At 40.3% G+C, this 20,294-nt stretch overlaps 1 protein-coding gene across 1 annotated transcript; it reads left to right on the forward strand.

Annotated features, from left to right (window-relative positions):
* The first annotated feature begins 10,577 nt into the window (after positions 1-10,577).
* Positions 10,578-17,899, forward strand: KRT9 (keratin 9). Its single transcript, XM_051992098.1, has 8 exons — positions 10,578-11,821; positions 13,029-13,111; positions 13,703-13,859; positions 14,229-14,390; positions 15,513-15,638; positions 15,878-16,101; positions 16,597-17,165; positions 17,608-17,899. Exons 1-7 carry the CDS (start codon positions 11,111-11,113, stop codon positions 17,141-17,143), a joined length of 2,010 nt encoding a protein of 669 aa, XP_051848058.1. The 5' UTR covers positions 10,578-11,110; the 3' UTR covers positions 17,144-17,165; positions 17,608-17,899.
* The last annotated feature ends 2,395 nt before the right edge of the window (positions 17,900-20,294 follow it).

Raw genomic sequence — 20,294 nt, forward strand, 5'->3', positions numbered from 1 at the left:
ATCTAAAAATCTTAGGGGCTTTCTTTGCCCTTTGGATCTTCACCCTCTCTAAAAGAGTCTAATCTGGTAACACCTTAGGGAGCAGCTCCACCATCTGTTATGAGTTAATGAGTTTGCACTTTCAAAACCCAAGGATCAGCTGACTGGTGATGGCATCAATGACTGATCCTAATTAATTGGTGCTGGGGGCAACTGGCAACCTAGTCAGTCCCATGATGTATCAGATTCAGAAACTCATATATTCTCTCACTCAGCTCATTGTGTTTGCCAGCCAAGAAGGGTCTGAAGAAGGTAGAGGTCCTGAAGTCAGTATATTTTTTTATGGAGAATGGAGAAGGGAAGAATCTGGACTATATGTTATCTTCCCTTTGCTTGTTGTACCCTGTTGGCTCTGGGACTCTCACAGTGGTACTTGGCTAGCTTTAGGAAACAGTGCAGTTTCTTTAGTATGAACAATTCAAAATGCTAATTCAGGTGCACAAAGAGAGGAAAAAAGGACAGAGAAAAAGGGCATTTGAGATCAAGAGAGAGGGAATCTTATCTCTTAGATAATGAAAGTCAAAGGGAAAACATCAGAAGGGGAGAGATAGGGAAGAGAGAAGAGAGGGAGAAAGAAGAAGAGAGAATAAGAGGAGAGAAGAGTTAGAAATAACAGGTGGCAAAAGAGAGAGGAATAGAAAGAGAGAGAAAAGGGAGAACCCAGAAAGGGAGAATAGAATAGGACAATGAAGAGAGGAGGGGAATAGAGGGGGAGACAACCAAGGCAGGGAGAGAAGAAAGGAGTCTGAGGGGAAAATAAGAATAGAAGGATGAGGAAGGAAAAAAGAATGGAGGAGAGAGAAGACTACGGAGAAAAAGGCATGAAGAAAGAAACAAAAGCAATGGGGAAGTGGAGGAAGAAAGAACAAAAATCTAGAAAGAATGGATGGGTAGAAGTATAGAGAATAGAGTTTGAGATGGAGAGGGTGAGAATAGAAGAGGAAAAAAGCTCAGGCTCTCTCACTGTCTCTGTGACTCTGTATCTTTCTGGCTTTCATGTCTGTGATTGTCTCTGTCTCTGTCTCTGTCTCTCTCGCTCTCTTTCTTGAAAACACACACACACACACACACACACACACACACACACACACAGAGCCTAATTCTGACTTTGGAAAGTCGAGACAGGAACAATACAATGTGAGCTAATATTTGTGGCCTGAGGTTTGTCTGCAATGTCCACCGTATTTCCCTATTCAAGAAATGTCAGTGGCTATCTATTGCCTTTGGGAGAAAGTACAGATTCCGTAAATTAGGCATTTAGAAATCTTCATTCTCTGCCTCCAAACCCTTCCAAAACTGATTTCACATGACTTCATACATTCTTTGTTCCAGCCAAACTGATCTGCTTGCTATTCTCTCCATGTGGTATTCCATTCCTCCTTCCATATCTTTGCACATGCCTGGAATGTTCTACATCTCCCTCAGCCCCTTAGAATTCAAACCTTTGTTCTTGAAGGGATCCTAGTTTAAAGGAGAAATAGACACATTAGGGCACATTATTACTTTTGAGGGTACTACCACCCTCCCAGTCACCTAATCATATCCAATTGGTTTCTAATTTCTGTCTTTTCTGCCTCTGTAATATCACTTATCTATGCCCCCATCTCTCCTCTGACACTATTACTATCCCAGGGAAGGCTCTTACCATCTCACTCCTGAATTATTGTGATAACCTTCTAGTGATTTCTCTGCCACAGGTCTCTCTCCACTATGTCCATCCTTTACTCAGCTGCCAAGGTAGGCTTCCTTTGATCTTTAAGTTTTTCAGCTCAATGCTGTTTGTTACAAGAGGATTCTCTTGATCCACCAGATATGGATAGGATTCTTCCTTACCCTCAAATTACTTTGAATATATCTTGTATCTACATAACTGTGTATGTGTTATTTTCCCAGTAGAATATAAAACCCTCGACAGTATGGACTGCTTTCTTCTTTTTTTCTATTTCTGTCCCCAGTGTCTTGCACATAGTAGGTACCTTATACTTGCTCATGGAATAGAATAGAATTGACAGGAACTCTTGAACATGGCTGTCTTACCTCCTAGTTCCTTTATTACTCACCATTCCTCACCTTTTCACTCACCTCTTTCACAACCTTCTCTGAGCCATTAAAAAAAAAAGCTGACTGGTTTGAGAGCCGGAGCCCATTGTGTGAGTGGCCCTGAAGCAGGAATGGAGAAAGAATGGATGATGATAGGCTTGGTGCAGTCACTGCCATGCCCCATGCCATAGGGCAGGAGGGCATGGGAGAAGGGCAACAATCCTGCCCACTAATGGGAGGGGAGGGGCCTGAATGCCTTGGAGAGATGACTCAATACGTTGCACTTCCCAACCCAAAGGCCATTGACTCAAGGCACCTAACTAATTCTCACAATTAGCTGAGGCAGATAGTCTCTTAAGGAAGGGGTTAGCAGAGCAGACAGAGGATAATTGGCATTGAAAGGCTAGATGGTGCCTTTTTACCATCATCTTCTCCCTTCTCCATTGCTTCTTTTGTCCCTTGATTCTCACACAGGAAAATATAACCTTAGAACTTAGATCCTGAAGGAAATTTAGAGATCATTTAGTCTTAGGCAAACTTGTTAGATCAGGAGACAACAGAGTTAAGTTGGATCAATAAGCATTTATATAGGACTTATGTCCTAGGCACTGTATAAAGTGCTAGATAAATTAGTAGAAATAAGAAGCTCTGTATTCAAATCTTGATTCTGCTTGGTTCTACCTCTGAGAGTGTGGGTAAGCTGCTTCTTCTTCTTTTTTAAATTAAAGCTTTTTATTTTCAAAACATATATAGGGATAATTTTTCAACATTGACCCTTGCAAAACCTTGTGCTCCAAAATTTCCCCTCCCTCTTCCCACCCCCTCTCCTAGATGGCAAGTAATCCTATATATGTTATACATGTTAAAATATATGTTAAATACAATATATGTAAACATATTTATACAATTATCTTGCTGCACAAGAAAAAGCAAATCAAATCAGAAAAAAAGAGAAGCAAAATAAAATGCAAGCAAACAACAACAAAAAGAGTGAAATGCTATGTTATAAACCACACTCAGTTCTCAGTTCTCTCTCTGGGTGTAGATGGCACTTTTCAATACAAGATCACTGGAACTGGCCTCAATCATCTTATTGTTAGAAACAGTCACATCCACCAGAATTGTTCATCGTATAGTTTTCTTGTTGACATGTATAATGATCTCCTGGTTCTGCTCATTTCACCTAGTATCAATTCATGTAGGTCTCTCAGTCCTCTCTGAAATCATCCTGCTGATCATTTCATATAGAACAATAATATTCTATAACATCCATAACTTATTCAGTCATTCTCCAACTGATGGACATCCACTCATTTTTCAGTTTCTAGCCACTATGAAAAGGGCTGCTACAAAAATTTTTGTACACGTAGGTCCCTTTCCTTCCTTTAAGATCTCTTTAGGATATAGGTTTGGGCAAGCTTCTTGACTTCTCTTGGCAACCACTTAAATTCTCTTGGTCTTTTCCTGGCCTATAGGATGAAAGAGTTGGCCCCAATGGTCAGTGAGGATTCTTCCAGACGTAAATTTATGATCTCATGATCTTTCACCTAGAGAAGAGAGAACATGGAAGTAGAAATGGCTGATATCCATCAGTGAAGCCCCTGACAAAAGAATTCTTTGTTCTTATGCATTGCTTTTTTTGACCTACCCCAACTCGACTGAAGTCTTGTTGGCTAACTGGGATTTTGAATTCTTTTTTTGTTGTTGTTGTTGCATTGTGGACCTTTTGGCAATGATGAAACCTATAGATCCCTTCTCAGAATGATATTTTTAAATGAAAAAAACCCATAGGATTGCAAAGGAAATCACATTAAAAATATTAATTCTCTCTATAAATATAAGGATAGTTAGAAGGCACAGTGGATAGAGTACCAGGCCTGGAGTCGGAAAGACTATTATCATGAGTTCAAATCTATCTTCAGACACTTGCTAGCTATGGGATCCTGGACAAGTCACTTAACCCTGCTTGCTTAAGTTTCCTCATCTGTAAAATAAGCTGGAGAAGGAGATGGTCAGCCATTCTAGTATTTTTGCCAAGAAAGACCCAAATGGGGTCGTGAAGAGTTAGACATGGCTGGACAATAACATATGTAAATATATTAAAATACAGTTATTTAACATATTTTTTAAAAAATTGAGTTCATGGTCTCTAGGTAAAGGAACCCTGTCATAGACTGATGCATCCAGCACTCTTTGTTATCCCATTGTTAAATCTCTAGTCCCTGACAATTGTGTGCTATCCAGAATTAGTTGTTTGCCTTGAACTGAGTTTGTTGTCTGTGATATCACTACATGAGTATGTAACAGCACTTTTATGAATCAGGCTAGATTAGGAATTCAGGAGGGTGGTGAGGCAGGAGTGTACATGTCTTTTTGAATACTTTCTATATGGGTTTCTATAAGGTTACAATCCTTGTGACTTGTAAATGATACAATAAACTCTGTGGTTAGATCACATTAGTATAAAGTCATGTCTATGTTCCTTAGAATCTCAAAATGTGACCAGAATAGAATCCAATCCCAATGCTGCGTAGAGGAATGAAATTGGCTCAGAGAGGTCAAATAACTTATTTAAAGTAAAAATAAACATACACGTTGATTGGAGAAGGACACTAACAGTAGGGGTAGTCAGAATCAGGAAAAGGCTTTGTGTAGATGATGGAGCTTAAACTTTATTTTAAATGAGAAGGGGCATTCTGTGAGACAGAGATGAGAAATAAATGAATTCCAGGTGAGGGAGACAGAAAGTACAAAGGCATGGAGGCAGGAGATTGAGTGTTGTATGTGAAGAATAAAGAAAAGACCTGTTTGATTACATCATAGAATGTGGGAATAAATAAATATTTATTAAGTAACTACTGTATCCTAGATGCTGTGCTAAGTGTTACAAATAAAAAAAAAATCTGTTTTTAAGAAGCTTACAAGTCATATGAAAAGGTACTCTGAATCACTATTGATCAAAGAAATGCAAATTAAGACAATTCTAAGATACCACTACATACCTGTCAGATTGGCTAAGATGACAGAAAAAGATAATGAGAAATGTTGGAGGGATGTGGGAAAACTGGGACACTGATACATTGTTGGTGGAACTGTGAATAGATCCAGCCATTCTGGAGAGCAATCTGGAACTATGCTCAAAAAGTTATCAAACTGTGCATACCCTTTGATCCAACAGTGTTTCTACTGGGCCTAAAGACCAAGGAGATCTTAAAGAAGGGAAAAGGACCCACATGTGCAAAAATGTTTGTGGCAGCCCTTTTTGTAGTGGCAAGAAACTGGAAACTGAGTGGATGCTCATCAATTGGAGAATGGCTGAATAAGTTATGGTATATGAATGTAATGGAATGTTATTTTTCTGTAAGAAACAACCAACGGATGATTTCAGAGAGGCCTGGAGAGACTTACATGAACTGATGCTGAGTAAAATGAGCAAAACCAGGGCATCATTACACATGACAACAGCAAGACTATATGATGATCAATTCTGATGGACGTGGCTCTTTTCAACAATGAGATGATTCAAAATAATTCCAATTGTTCAATGATTTGATACATCTGATAGAGTCATTTACATCCAGAGAGAGGACAGTGGGAGCTGAGTGTGGACCACAACATAGCAGTCTCATTCTTTCTGTTGTTGTTTGCTTATATTTTGTTTTCTTTCCTAGTTTTTTCCCTTCTTGATCTGATTTTTCTTGTGCAGCAAGATAACTGCATAAATATGAATACATATATTGGATTTAGCCTATATTTTAACATATTTAACATGTATTGGACTATTTTCCATCTGGGGTAAGGAGTGGGAGGAAGGAGGGAATAATTTGGAACAGAAGGCTTTGCAAGATTCAATGTTGAAAAATTACCCATGCATGTATTTTGTAAATAAAAAGTTTTAATTAAAAAATGAGAACTGTTTAAAAACACACACATAAAAATAAAAGAAGCTTACAAGTTCAATGGGAGAAGACAAATACACAGAGAAAAGCTGGAGAAGAGAAAGTAAGTAGGTATCCTTCATGGAGACATGATGGAGGGCAGATAGGTAAGGAATGAAGAAATGGTTGATCTGGGATACATTATTAAATGGAGAGAGTACTTTGTTTGATACTTCAGCCCTCTAATCTGAGGAGCAGACAATATCAAGATGTTGATGAGCTGCGAGTAATAAGGATAATGTCTTTTTTTCCTTTAAAATTCTTTTAAACATTTGTTCTATATTTGAGTTTCAAATTCTCTCCCTTCCTTCCCTCATCCATTGAGAAGGCAAGTAATATGATACCCATTATCCATGTGAACTCATGCAAAATGGATTTCACATATTTCATATTAGCATGGATTAACATCCATACAGCACCAAGGTCAATTTGCAAAGTATAAATGCTCATGCTGAAAATTTAACAATTAGTTCTCCTAAACTGCCTGTATCTGGTTTCAGTACACCTCTAGCTGGACCGATTTTTCTCTACAACATATAGCTTTAACTGGATGTCCCAGGGCACCTCAGGATAGAGTGTTCCCTCCTTTACTGTCAAATCCTGTTCTGCATCTTGACATCCTGATAATTGTCAGTGGCACACACAATCAGAGTCATTTTTGTAATTACCTTTGACTCAAACCATCAGTCAATCAACAACTATTTATTAGACATCCACTATGTGCCAGGTACTGTTCAAGGTGCTGGATTTAAAAAAAGAGTAAAATGAAACAGTTTCTGTTCATAAGGAGCATACTTTTTTTCTTTATTAAAGCTTTTTATTTTTCAAAACATATGCATGGATAATTCTTCAACATTAGTCCTTGCAAAACCTTGTGTTCCAATTCCCCCTTCCCCCACACCCTCCCCTAGATGGGAAGCAGTCCAATACATGTTAAACATGGTAGAAATATATGTTAAATCCAATGTATGCATACATATTTATACAATTATCTTGCAGCACAAGAAAAATCAAATCAAACCAGACAAAAAGAGAAGCAAAATAAAATGCAAGCAAGCATCAATAAAAAGAGTGAAAATGCTATGTTGTGGTCCACACTCAGTTCCCACAGTCCTCTCTCTGGGTGTAGATGGTTCTCTTCATTACTGAACAGTTGGAACTGGTTTGAATCATCTCATTGCTGAAGAGAGCCACGTCCATCAGAATTGATTATCATTTAGTTTTGTTGTTGCTGAGTATAATGATCTCCTGGTTCTGCTCATTTCACTTAGCATCAGTTTATGTAAGTCTCAAGAAGCATATTTTAATAGAGGTTGATTGATATACATGTATATAGGCACGCCACACACAAATATAAGACAACCATGTAAGGAAGTCACAAGCAGCTGGGGGTCCTTATGAAAGTCCTTATAGAAAGTGGAATTTGAACTGAGACTTGAAAGAAACTAGGGTTTCCAAAAACTGGAGGTGAAGAGGGATTGGATTCTATGCTTGGGAGATATCTGGTAGAAAGGCACTAACATTAAAAAAATGGAATGTTGTGTGTAAAGAACAGAGAGCAAGACAATTTTAGTGAACCATAAAAATGGAGAAATGTGTAACAAAAGTTGTATTAGACTGTTTTGTGAAGACCAGGTAGTAAATTATAGTTTGTAAGTAATCCCAGAATAATAGAGAGTTTATTGAGAAGGGTTGAGAATGACTATAGCAGATGTCTTTTTAGGAAAATCATGTTTGCAACTGAGTCAAGGAACTTTAGTGGAGGCAAGAATCTCTGTACCAGCCAGTCTAGTTTTTGTCATTGACAATTAGTCCTGGACTCAGACTGGTCTTCCTGGTATGCATTCTTATTATGTTACTCCATTGCTCATGACCATCTATAGCACTTTATTGCCTAATGAATAAAGATCAAACTTCTTAGTATGGCCTTCAAAAATTTTCAATCAATCAATCAACTAATCAATAAGTTTTCAATTTATTCTAGAAATGTGATAAGTTCTGAAGATAAAAGGACAAAAATGAAAATTGACCCTACCTTTAGGGGGTTTACACTCTAGCAGAGAAGGTTGGAAAGATGGGGAAGGGCCAACATATACATGTGGATATATAAAAATAGATACAAGATAACTTCGGGGGAGAACCAGGACTCAGTTAGAAGGTGATGCTTGAGTTGAACCTTAAAGAAAACAAGAAATTCTGAGAGACAGAGGTGAGGAGAGGGTGTGTTCTAAGCATGGAGTATAGCCAGTGTAAATCTGAGCAGAGATGGGAGATAGAGTATTATGTATAAAGAATGTTAAGAAGAACAATTTGGCTGGGCCACATTATGTGTGTATGGAGTCACACACAATAAATCTAAAGACAGGTTGGATCAAGTTATAAATGGCTTTAAATATGAAAATGAAAAGTTTATATTTGATCATACAGGAAATATGTAGTCATTGTAGTTTCTTGAGGAGAAGAGTGACAAAGTCTTGAATTTAAGAAAATCAGTTGTGTAGCTAGTGTAAAGAATGGAATTTGAAAATGGGGAGATTTTTTGAGGCAGAGAGACAAATTGAGAGGATTTTACAGTACTTCAAGAGATGGATGGTAAGGATCTAAATTAAGGAAGATGGCTGTGGGAATAAAGAAAAGGTATCCTTTTGGAGATGTAGTGGAGGTAGAAATGACATTCTGGTTTGGGCCTACCTTGGGGAGTCCAGTATAGTGTCAGGAAGTCAGAACTCCTCAGTTCAAATTTTGCTTCTGATGCTTACTTGTGTGAGACTTGGGCAAGCCACTCCAACTTATTGAGCTTCAGTTTTTTCAACTGTAAACTAAGGAAGTGGGACAAGAAGGCATCTGAGGTCCCTTTCTAGCTTTTTGATCCTTTCCAGCCTTAACTGGTAGATTCTAATCAAACTCTTCTAATGGCCATTCCAATGCAGAACATGTGACTTTATTCATGCTGGTTCCTATGCTTGGCATTCTAGCATGCCCAAAGTATAAGGAGTTCCATCTTGCTTTTGCAAATATTGCACTGGTCTCCATGAGACCTGCCTTGATTTCCTCAATTGAGAATAATGTCTTCATCAGCTCTCCTGATACTTTATACTCTTCTTATATACTTATCTTGGAGTATAGAGTGCCAGGATTGAAGTGAGGAAGACTCATCTTTCTGAGTTCAAATCTGGCCTCAGACACTTACTAGCTATGTGATGCTAGGCAAGTCAATTAACCCTATTTGCCTCAGTTTCCTCAAAATAAGCTGGAGAAGAAAATAATGAGTAGTAGTGGTATAGCCAATAGTTTGGAGTCAGAAGGGAATGAGTTCAAATGTGATCTTAGACACTTACTAGTTGTGTGCCTAGGGACATGTCACTTTACTCTAATTGTTTCAAAAAGAAAAAAAAAGAAAAGACAAATTACCTTTTGCCAAGAAAACATAAATGGAGTCATGAAGAGTCAGACATGATTGAACAACAGCATGACTTTTATCAGTATATCATAGGAATTGAATTCATCCCTTTCCTCTCTCCCTCTCTGCTCCTCTCTCTGTGCAAGGCAATTGGAGTTAAGTGTCATGCCCAGAGCACACAGCTAGTGAGTGTTAAGTTTCTGAAATCAGATTTGAACTCAGTTCCTGCTGACTCCAAAGCTACTTACCATTTTATCTACCATGCCATCCAGCTTCCCCTATTCATAATCTCTTTCAAAGGTTTTGCAAAACCAGTGACATTTCATAAACATCATGGGATTAAGAGTTGGAAAGGATTATCTAACTTAGCCCCTTATTAAAGAGGACCCAGGAAGAGAGTGTAGGATTCAGAGTCAAGAAGACCCAAGTTCAAATCCAGTCTCAGATACTTACATGCTGTGTGATAGTGGACAAATCAGTTATCTTTTATTTGTACTACTTCCCAGAGGGGTTTTGAGGATTAAAGGAGATTTTATTTGTAAAGTACTTTACAAACTTTAAAGTACCATATATAATGATATAATTATCATTATATTATTTTGCAGACAATGAAATTGATGCTCAGGAAGAGTGAGTGTCTTGTTGAAGGTCATACATGGAGTAAGTAGCCAAGTCAGGATTCAGACCCATATTCTGCCTCTAAATCAGGTGCTATGTTATGTTGGGCAGAGCTTCCCACAACAAGGAGCAGCTCAGTGGATAGAGAACTGGGACTAGAATTACATAGACTTATTTCATGAGTTGAAATCCAGCCTCAGATACTGTGTGATCCTGAGCACGTAACTTTATGTTTGCCTCAGTTTCCTCATCTGTCAAATAAGCTGGAGAAGGAAATGACAAACCATTCCAGTATCTTTGCCAAGAAAATCTCAAATGAGACCACAAGGAGTCTGATGTGACTGAAAGTACTCTACAAAGACAACCCCCAACAATGCTGGGAGGTAGAGAGGGCAAGGATCAATATAGAATATTAGCCTTAGTAAAATTGTACCATTTCTAAAGTGAAACTGGATAAATTGTATCTCTCCTCACTGAGGGTTGGGTTTCCTGATAGCCTTCTCTCTAATTATTTAATGTGTCTACAGAGACTACGGACAATGGGAAGATGAGGAAAAGCATCTGTTTCAAGGGGCAATTGGCATGGCAACTGAGCTGATGAACCCAGAGAGCCAGTCTTGGGACCATAGGAATTCTTAGTCAAGACCATGAATCTCAAGTGTACTCTGTTCCAAGACCAGGGTGAAAGGGAATCCCGGGATTTAGGTCATCTTTCTACTTTTCCTTTCCTTTTCCATCTCCCTATTTTACCCTGGCAACAGATATGATTTATGGTGCCCCTGACAGCCTATCTGTCAGCTAACCCCACACAATAGAATAGAGTAGGTTAAGCCAGGGGCCTGGGCTGACACAGGACGCTCTGCCTGGGGCTCCAGCTGGCTCCCACATCCCAAACTTATTTTGCTGTGCTTGAATGTTTTTGGCAGGGAGAGGGAGGCAGACATGGGAAGGGGAAACACCCTGCTGGTGCCACCTACTATTGATGGTATAAATAAAAAGTCAGGGGACCGCAGCTTTGTACTTTCCATTCTGGAAGCAGCTCCAGAAGTATTCCACAAGCTTAGTGGCAGGCATCATGAGTTGTAGACAAAGTTCATCCTACTCCTTGCAATCCCGCAGCGGTGGGGGAGGAGGAAGCATGAGAGGTTCTGGAGGGGGAAGCTACAGCATGCGATCTTCTTCAAGCCGATATGGATCTTCTGGGATGGGAGGAGGAGGAAGATTTTCTTCTGGCAGCAATTATGGCAGTGGTGGTGGCAGTGGTGGGGGATCCTGTGGCATGCGGAGTGGAAGCAGCTCCAGTTTTGGGGGTGGCTATGGTGGTGGTATGGGGGGCTCTAGCTATGGAAGTCACTCAAGTAGTGGATATGGTATGTCCAAAGGCTATGGTGGGAGTTCTGGGGGCTTTAGCAGTGGCTCTTATGGAGGCTTTGGTGGTGGCATGGGGAGCAGTAGCATGGGGGGCTTTGGAGGTAGCACAGGGGGTTTTGGTAGTGGCACAGGGGGTTTTGGTGGTGGCCTAGGAGGCGGTATGGGGAGCAGTGGCATGGGGGGGTATGGTGGTGGTGCAGGAGGAGGTGATGGTCTCTTGAATGGTGGAGAGAAGGTTACTATGCAAAACCTCAATGATCGACTGGCTTCCTACCTGGACAAGGTGCGTTCCTTGGAGGATAGCAATGGTGACCTGGAGGCTAAGATTCGGAATTGGTATGACACCCATGGTCCTCAGTCAGCCAGAAAGGACTATTCTCAATTCTATGACACCATTAATGATCTCAAGGACCAGGTGAGTGGGAAATGATGTCTCCTTTTCTTTGCACTCACATGTATCACTTTGAGGTAAGGAGACTAACAACTCTAGAGGTGAAGGTTTCAGTAGGTAGCTGCCATAGTAGTTCTCTGAGAAGATGGTCACTAGAAAGAAAAGGATAAGTGAGCATTGTGCTTTCAGAAAGTATAGGGGAAAGGTAGAATTTTTTAGGGACCTTTATAGAGAGTATCTGTTGCTTGTTAATTAATCAAGAAGCATTTATTCAGCATCTACTGTGTCATACTGTTAGGTACTAGAGATGCAAATTCAAGGAGAAAACTTTATCTTCTCCTCAAGGAGTTTGCATTCTTTTGGAGGAGGACATAAATTCATGCAAAATATATTACAAAGTTACAAGGGAAACTTTGGAGGTGAAGGGACTAGCATAGCAGCTCAAAATAGCAGGAAAAACTTTATGTTGAAGATGATGTTTGAATGGAGTTCTGAAGGAAAATAAGAGGTAGAGATCAAAGAATACATTCCATGTGGGAGAGCAAATGCAAAGTGCAGAAGTAGGAAGGGGAATGTCATGTGTTCTGAGCCTCAGTTTATATATAAGAAAAGGGGATTGGACCATTCAGGTTTAGACCATGGCTTTATCACTCTTCTTCATACCTGACACATAGGAGAAGGCTCCATGGCTTGACAATGACCATATTTACCATTGCCAGGAAGCTAATCTATCAGAAACTTGAATTTTTTTTCAGAAACAAACCAGAGTCTATCTTTTCACTCCACCTCCTTCACTTCCATGTAACAGAACCAAAAAGCCCACTCTGATGAATTTGGACTTATAGGTATGATCCAAGGAGGGCTGTACAAGCAGCTTGGAGCCTATAGCTTAGTAGCTAGGTATGAAAATGTTCCATTCACATATATCTTAAAAAGGATCTTTCTCTCCTTTAAGGAGTTAGCAGATCCAGACCTATACATGGCTCTTTTAATGTTGAGGGGCAACACCGGAGCAGGTACAGATAGGAGACAAAACCCAGAAAGCTAGTGGTATTGATTACCCTGAGCTTTTCCTGTGAAAGCACTAGAAGGAGTCCAGGATATTGGACTCTCTTGACTAACTGTAGACCTCAGTCTCCAGTTCTGCTAGGGTTCTTATTCCCTTCCAGGAATGGGATATAATGGGGGAGAAGAGGAAGGAAGGACCTTTAACTCCCCCTCTCTTTCTCAGATTCAGAATGAGACATTAGACAACAACAAAGTCATCCTGGATCTGGACAACACCCGCATGACACTTGATGACTTCAGAATGAAGTGAGATTCTTGTTCACCTCTCTCTGCAATGGGGGAATTTGATGGGTAATAGATAGTGTTGGATTTGGAACCAAAAAGACCTGAGTTAAAATCCAACTTCATTTATTAACCATGTGACCCTGGACAAGTCATTTAACTGGTTTTAGCCTTAGTTTCCTCATTTGTAAAATGGTGAATAATAATAGCACCTACCTCCCAGAGTTGTTGTAAGGATCAAATGAGATAACATGGAAAGTGTTTTGCAAAGCTTAAAGGATTGTATAAGTACTTGCTTTTCTCCCTCTTTCTTTACCTCTTCCCTTTTCTTTTATTCTTCTTCCTCCTACTCATCCTACTCCTCTTTCTCTTCTTCTTCTTTCTCCCTCTTCCTTCTTTATGTGACTCTCAACATGATCTTTTTTCTTCTGGGATTTTTCTTTAAAGGTTAAAAAAAAAAACAGAGATGATTCTAGAAAGGGAAGGCCACCAAGAAGCAGGAATCTCCTCTTTCCATAGTGTCCCCCAATCTTTGAAGTGGAGGTCTCTGTCCTTTTTGCTCCACTTTAACCTACTTGAGCCCTGTTTTGCTCACCTTCCCCACCTGTGCTGCAGGTATGAGATGGAGATGAACCTAAGACAAGGAGTGGAAGCAGATTGCAATGGATTGCGCTCTGTACTGGATGATCTGACCTTGCAAAAGGCTGACCTTGAGATGCAATATGAAACTCTACAGGATGAAATGCAATCCCTCAAGAAGAACCATGAAGAGGTAGGCTCTCTGGCTCCCAGAAGCATGATGAGCTAAGCAAGCAGGATTTATGGGAAAGGGGAAAGAATAGGAGAACATGGAGACTGACCTAGGAAGGACTCAACAATCTCAAAACCAAGGAGTTTCGGTATCTTTCTCCCCCCAGGTAGAGTTTTTAGACAAAATAGGTGGAGAAGATAGACTTCAGTCTAACCTCCCGAGATCTGCCCTAGCTAACATGACTGAACATTGACTCTCCAGTTCTATGATATTCTCTGTTGATAATTGATAAAAATGGGAAGAGTTAAAGGAGCAAGAAAGGCAATTAGTGTTTCTCTGTCCTTTTCAAACTACTCAACCTGCTTTCTGATCTTTCTTCTTTCCTTACAGGAGATGAATGGATTAACTGGACAGAATAGTGGTGATGTCAGTGTAGAAATGAACGCTACTCCTGGTGTGGATCTGACCCAGACCCTGAATGAAATGCGTGAAAAATATGAGGATCTTGTATCAAAGAACCGCAAAGATATTGAGAGTCGGTTTGAGTCCCAGGTGAGTGATCCATGATGCTGGAATGTCAAACCTAGGCTGAGAAAGTTGGACAGGATTGTGCTTGGGCATTTCTGAGGCTGGACCTGGGCAGGATTTTGCCCTCAGTTTCCTCTTTTGTAAAATGGGGATAATAGTAGCACTTATTTCCCACAGTTGTTGTGAGGTTCAAATGAGACAACATATGTAAAGTGCTTTGCAAAACTTAAAGGATTATATAAGTGCTAGCTCCTCCTATTCTTTTTCCTTCTCATCTTCCTCCTTTTTTTCTTCTTCCTCCTTCTCCTCGCTCTCCCTTGCCCTTCTTTATGTACCTCCCACCATGATTATTTTTATTTTCTTTCTTTTTTTTTTTTTTAAAGGGAAACTAAAGTCTATCCCTCTTTTGTAACAGGCAGCTCTTTTGTAACTGAGCAATTAAAAGAGCAAGCATGACTTGTAATCAGAAAGTTCTGAGTTTGTATCTTGTTTCTGACATTTATCAATTTAATTATTGTTAGCTTAATTAACACTTGATGCTTAATCACTTAACCTCTCTCAGCTCCAGTTTGTTGGAAATGTTAAGATAATAATACATATTACCCTTATTTGCAAAATAGGAATAACAATAACTGTAGCCCTTAATTCATAGGGTTATTTTGAGGATCAAATGACATTAATGTAAATAAAGTGCTTTGGGAAAAAAGTGCTCTTCAAGGTTTCCCATAAGCCTTAGTACTGTCTTAAGCTTTATTAGTTTAAAACTGCACTGAAACATTTAGGATGATTCACATAAATTATTATTATTATTATTATTATTATTATTGTCTTAAGACTTTCCTGCTAGGTGACTTGCTCAGGACAATGCAGCCAGTTATATGTGTCAAGGAGAAACTTATACCCAGGTCTTCTTGATTCCTAGGATGGCTAGCTCTCCTTCCCTTTCTATACTATGCTTCTTTCCTGTAGAATTTTAGATATTTTAATCGGGAAACAGCTCAGAAGAGATGTTCCCTCCTTCTCTCCCTTCAGTGGCTTTCCAGTCTGGTCTTAGCTCTAGCTATGGTTACTCTAGCCTTGGCACAATCCTGGACTTGAAGTCAGTGACTGAGAAGAATGGTTTCCATTAAACTTTGGATTTTACAGATGACTCAAATAAGCCAGGAAGTGACAACCAGCAGCCAACAGATAGAGAGCAGCAACAAGGAATTGACTGAAGCCCGACATAACTTCCAGAGCCTGGAGATAGAATTACAGTCCCAACTCAGCATGGTAAGTAGTTTTAAACCTAATCCCTGAGAGAACTTGGGAAGGAGGAATGACCAATCCTTAGATATCAGGGGAGGTGGCTAAGCACATTCATCTTCAAACCAGGTGTAAACAGTGCCTTTGGCTCTTGTTTTTTTGTCCTGAAATCCCAATGGATGCTGCCCTGACCTCCCATTAATCCCTCTACCATCCTATCTACCTCACCTTCCCACTGATAATTAGGGCTCCTTTCCATTTTCTAGAAATCTGCCCTGGAGAAGACTCTGGAGGATATGAAGGGGCAATACTGTAGCCAGCTAGCCCAGATCCAGGCCCAGATCAGTGAAATGGAAGCCCAGCTGAGTGAGATTCGAGGAGAGATAGAATGTCAGAACCAGGAATACAGTAACCTGCTGGATGTCAAGACACGACTAGAGAAAGAAATTGCTACCTACCGGAATCTACTGGAGGAAGGACAGCAAGATTTGTATGTGGTTCAGAACAAATTCTATTTCTTTACTCCTCCCTCTCTTACTATCCCTAAGAAAGGAAGATCCTCAGGATGCTAGGTGGCTGGAAAGAATAAAGTGTTAGGGGTTTGTTCCCATCCTTCAAGACTCATTGTTTCTGGTCAGATGGGCTCTCTGGGGAAAACGGGACATAACACTGGGAGAGAAAACCATAGTTTGAAAGATTTCATGGCCTTTAGCATTAGAAGAAAACTTAAGAGATCTTAGTGTGTCTTTTTCATCTGAGAGGAGTCTCATCTAACTGGTCCCAATTTATGACTCCTTTCCATCCATATGAGAAGAACTGACCATTGAATGCACTTCAGCCCTAGTTCCCATGATGCTAAAATCAAGAAACTTGTAGGTAGGGAGAATCACTGGGGCTCATGGACCATGCCATACATAGCTCTAGTTCTCTCCTACAGGAAGGTCTCATTCATAAACTCACCAGTATTTTCTCTTTTTCTCTTTAGTGACTCAGGTTCTGGATCTGGAAGGAGACAAGGAGGCAGAGGGGGCAGTGGAGGCAGAGGGGGCAGTGGTTATGGTGGTGGAAGTGGAGGCAGTGGAGGTGGATATGGTGGTGGAAGCGGAAGCGGAGGCAGTGGAGGTGGATATGGTGGTGGAAGCGGAAGCGGAGGCAGTGGAGGTGGATATGGTGGTGGAAGCGGAAGTGGAGGCAGTGGAGGTGGATATGGTGGTGGAAGTGGAAGTGGAGGCAGTGGAGGTGGATATGGTGGCGAGAGTGGCAGTGGAGGAAGAGGTGGCAGTGGGTATGGCGGAGGAAGCGGAAGTGGAAGTGGAGGCAGTGGAGGTGGATATGGTGGCGAAAGTGGCAGTGGAGGAAGAGGTGGCAGTGGGTATGGTGGAGGAAGCGGAAGTGGAAGTGGAAGCAAAGGTGGCAGCAGTGGTGGAAGTGGAGGTGGATATGGTGGCGAGAGTGGCAGCGGAAGCAGAGGTGGTAGCGGCTCTGGAGGTGTCAAGTCCTCCCAATCTGGCTCTTCCATTTTCCAATCCTAGACTGGCAGTGATGATTCATAAGGTAAGAATGGTTACCAGAATTAAAAGGACTTAAAAAAAAAGTTTTGTGCCCTTTCTAGTTAGTTGGGCCAGGGTGAAGTGATCTTTTTGCTAACCTCTGTGCATCCTACTTCTGAAAGTCTCCTAGCCAGTCATTCTGCCCTCTCTGTGCTTAGATAAATGACTCCATCTTTCTGGGACTCATTTGTAAAATGATGCTTGGACCAAATTATCTCCAAGGTCCTTTTTGATTCTAAATACTAGATCTCCTGGTGAGCTTTCTTGCTGCCTACCAACCTTTTGTGAACCTCTTTGCCTCTTCTAAACTTCTCCTGGTCATCTTCCTTCCCTCCTCGGAAGTCCCCTACCCTCTCCCTGCCCTCATAGCCACTTGTTGGGTCCTGGAAGAACCCAGAACAATTCTTTTCTTTTTCCTTAACCATTTTCTTTCTATCCTTTTCCAGTGTCCCAGAAGAGATATTAAACTCCTTGAGAAATTCCTCATTTACCTCCATTTGAGCTACTTCTGGGCAGTCCCTGGAGGAGGTAATAGCATTCCATTTGGAATTCAGGACCAGCAGACAATACTGAGAACATTGGGAATAGTATCCTGTGGTGGCTGAGGATCCCCACAGAGGGATCCTTGTCTGCCTGTCTGCCTGCTCCATTGTTTACCCTGAACTCCCCTTGACCCACATTTCTGTGCAGAATTGTGAGATGTTTTACTCTCTGCCCAACTTTTGTTTCCTAATAAAGCTTTCTATTGCAAACTAGAACTTGGCTTCTGAGTACTTTGTTGGAATCTGTAACCCTATTCATTGGATGATCCTTAGAAAGGTAGAAAAGAGCAAAACTGAGAAAAGAGAAGGGCCATAGCTAGAACCAGATGCTTCAGGGCTAACCAGAATCATTCCTAGCTCATAGTAAACTGGGGAGATCAGGGCATTATACTTTGTGTGTGTGTGTGTGTGTTTCCTTACATTGCTTTGATTCATCAGGCACATGGACTGAAGGTACTTAGCCCATGAAGGGGGATGAGATGACTTTATCAACTGACACAAAAAGTCACCAGAGGGCCAGATACATAACGAACATTCATCATTCTTCTCTAGTAGTGGTGGGATTCTCCCTTCTCCCCTTCCACATACCCCTTCTTGGGCTGTATAAATCTTTTTTGTGACTAATTTTCTTTCCTTCTTACCCTATTCTCACGTGATATTCCCTTGTAAACCAATTTCTCTTGGGCAAAAATGGTGGTGGTGGTGGGAAGCATACAACTCAACCTAAATCCTTTGGGATTAATGCAATTTTAGCATCTGAATGTGGGCCCTCCATAAATCTCCTACAGGAAACCACATCTGGATTCATTGATTGCCTGGTAGCTTGTCCAATGTCATCCAATGACTGGAAACCATATCTCATGAGCAAACCAAAAATGTATTTAATTTCACTGCCCAGCCAAAGAACGTATTAGTTTGAACAAAGGACATTTAGTCAAATAGCAGATAGATTTATCAAATCAAATAGCAAATAAAAGGATAAGAAAAAGATCCCCATTATGCACACATAGGGATACCTACAGGTGGGGAAAAGTACATGTCCAGATCTAGATCTGATTGGTCACTTAGTCCAAAACCCTCATTTTACATATGGGGAAACTGAGGTTCAATTAACCTTCTTATTGTAAGAGACCTGGGGGAAGAGGCAAGCAGCTGGCATAAGGGAGATAGGATTACACTTTAGGGATAGGGCAGAGGTCAAAATATGGAGGTCAAAAAAATTGCCTGGGTTTAGCTGCCTCTTTTCCATTACAGGAAGAAATAGAAGCAAAGGGGAAGGGAAACAGAATGAAAAGGTTTGCTGTTGCAACAATCCTGTTCTTTTGGAATTCCATCTTTGATTCCCCTTAGGAATGTATGGTTTAGAAGTAGGAATGCAGAGCTTAGAGGAATGTAGGGGAGGGAGGCTTCCCCATGACAATTTGTATTTTCAGAGATAGGGCTGGTAGGGCTGGTATGGTGAGGCAGCGGGAATCCTCAGCTGCTCTTATCTCTTGCTGTGTGTCAAAGGTGTTCTTGAGGCTTGGGGATCCCATTGTTAAAAGTTCATTGTGAGTATTTACATTTGAGAAATTCTCAATTACCATTGAATCCAAGCTTGATTTTTTCTTTTGTTGATTATCTAGACTTAAGAAAGTATTAATGCAGATTAAATTTACAACTGTAGGTGCACATTGCCTCATCTCCCTTCTCCTAGAGCCTGGTAGTTAAACATTTACCAACATACTCTCCTAATAGCTCAGCAAGACAATAATAGGAGGTTAGGGGAATGAAATCATCATCAGGCTGGAGGCCTAATGTGTGCAGTCTAATAATAATGAAAATAATAATTATAATAAAAACAAAACTTTATAAAGTATTTTACTTTCATTATCTCATTTGAACCTCATAATGTACTTACCAGTAGCAGAAATTGTGTGTCTGTTAGGGTTAGAAGTGGATGGTCTCAGAATCATTCATTCTTATGTAATAGGGTTTTGGAGACAGAGCTCTGTAGACAGAAGTCTTCAGAGACTAGCTCTACTATCATGCTCCTGGGAAATGTATTCCTGAAAGACAGCACTGTTCTGGAAGGGACTGAAACTATCATCATATTTAAATCTCAATCCAAAGTGTCGAGCTTTCTCCTGGCTGGGGGTTTGCTCCAAAGAAGAAAACATTTATTGATAGTAATTATGTGTTAGCTTTTATAAACTTTCCAAGAGTCTATTTCTTCTTTCACAATAATGCCTAATATGGTAATATGTTTTGTATGATTGAATATGTATAACCTATATCAAATTGCTTCTTGTCTCAGGGAAAGAGGTGAGAGAGGGAGAGAGAAAATTTGGAACTCAAAAATTTTAAAACAAATGTTAAAATTTTTCTTGACATGTAACTGGGGAAAAATAAAATATTAAAAAATAAACCTCCCAAGGGAGCAACTGAATTTAATCTCAGGTAAATGAGTTTTAATATTTAAGTTGTGGGGAAAGTTTGGTAAAGAACCCTCAAAGAAGGTGTTTCAGGCAAGTTCACTGGTCTTCTCTGAAAGGCTCTCTCCTCCTGAATGAGGGATGGAATGGAGGTATTAACAAAAGATAAATCACACT

The sequence above is a fragment of the Antechinus flavipes genome, chromosome 4 (genome assembly GCF_016432865.1).
Source record: "Antechinus flavipes isolate AdamAnt ecotype Samford, QLD, Australia chromosome 4, AdamAnt_v2, whole genome shotgun sequence".
NCBI classification, from domain to species: domain Eukaryota; kingdom Metazoa; phylum Chordata; class Mammalia; order Dasyuromorphia; family Dasyuridae; genus Antechinus; species Antechinus flavipes.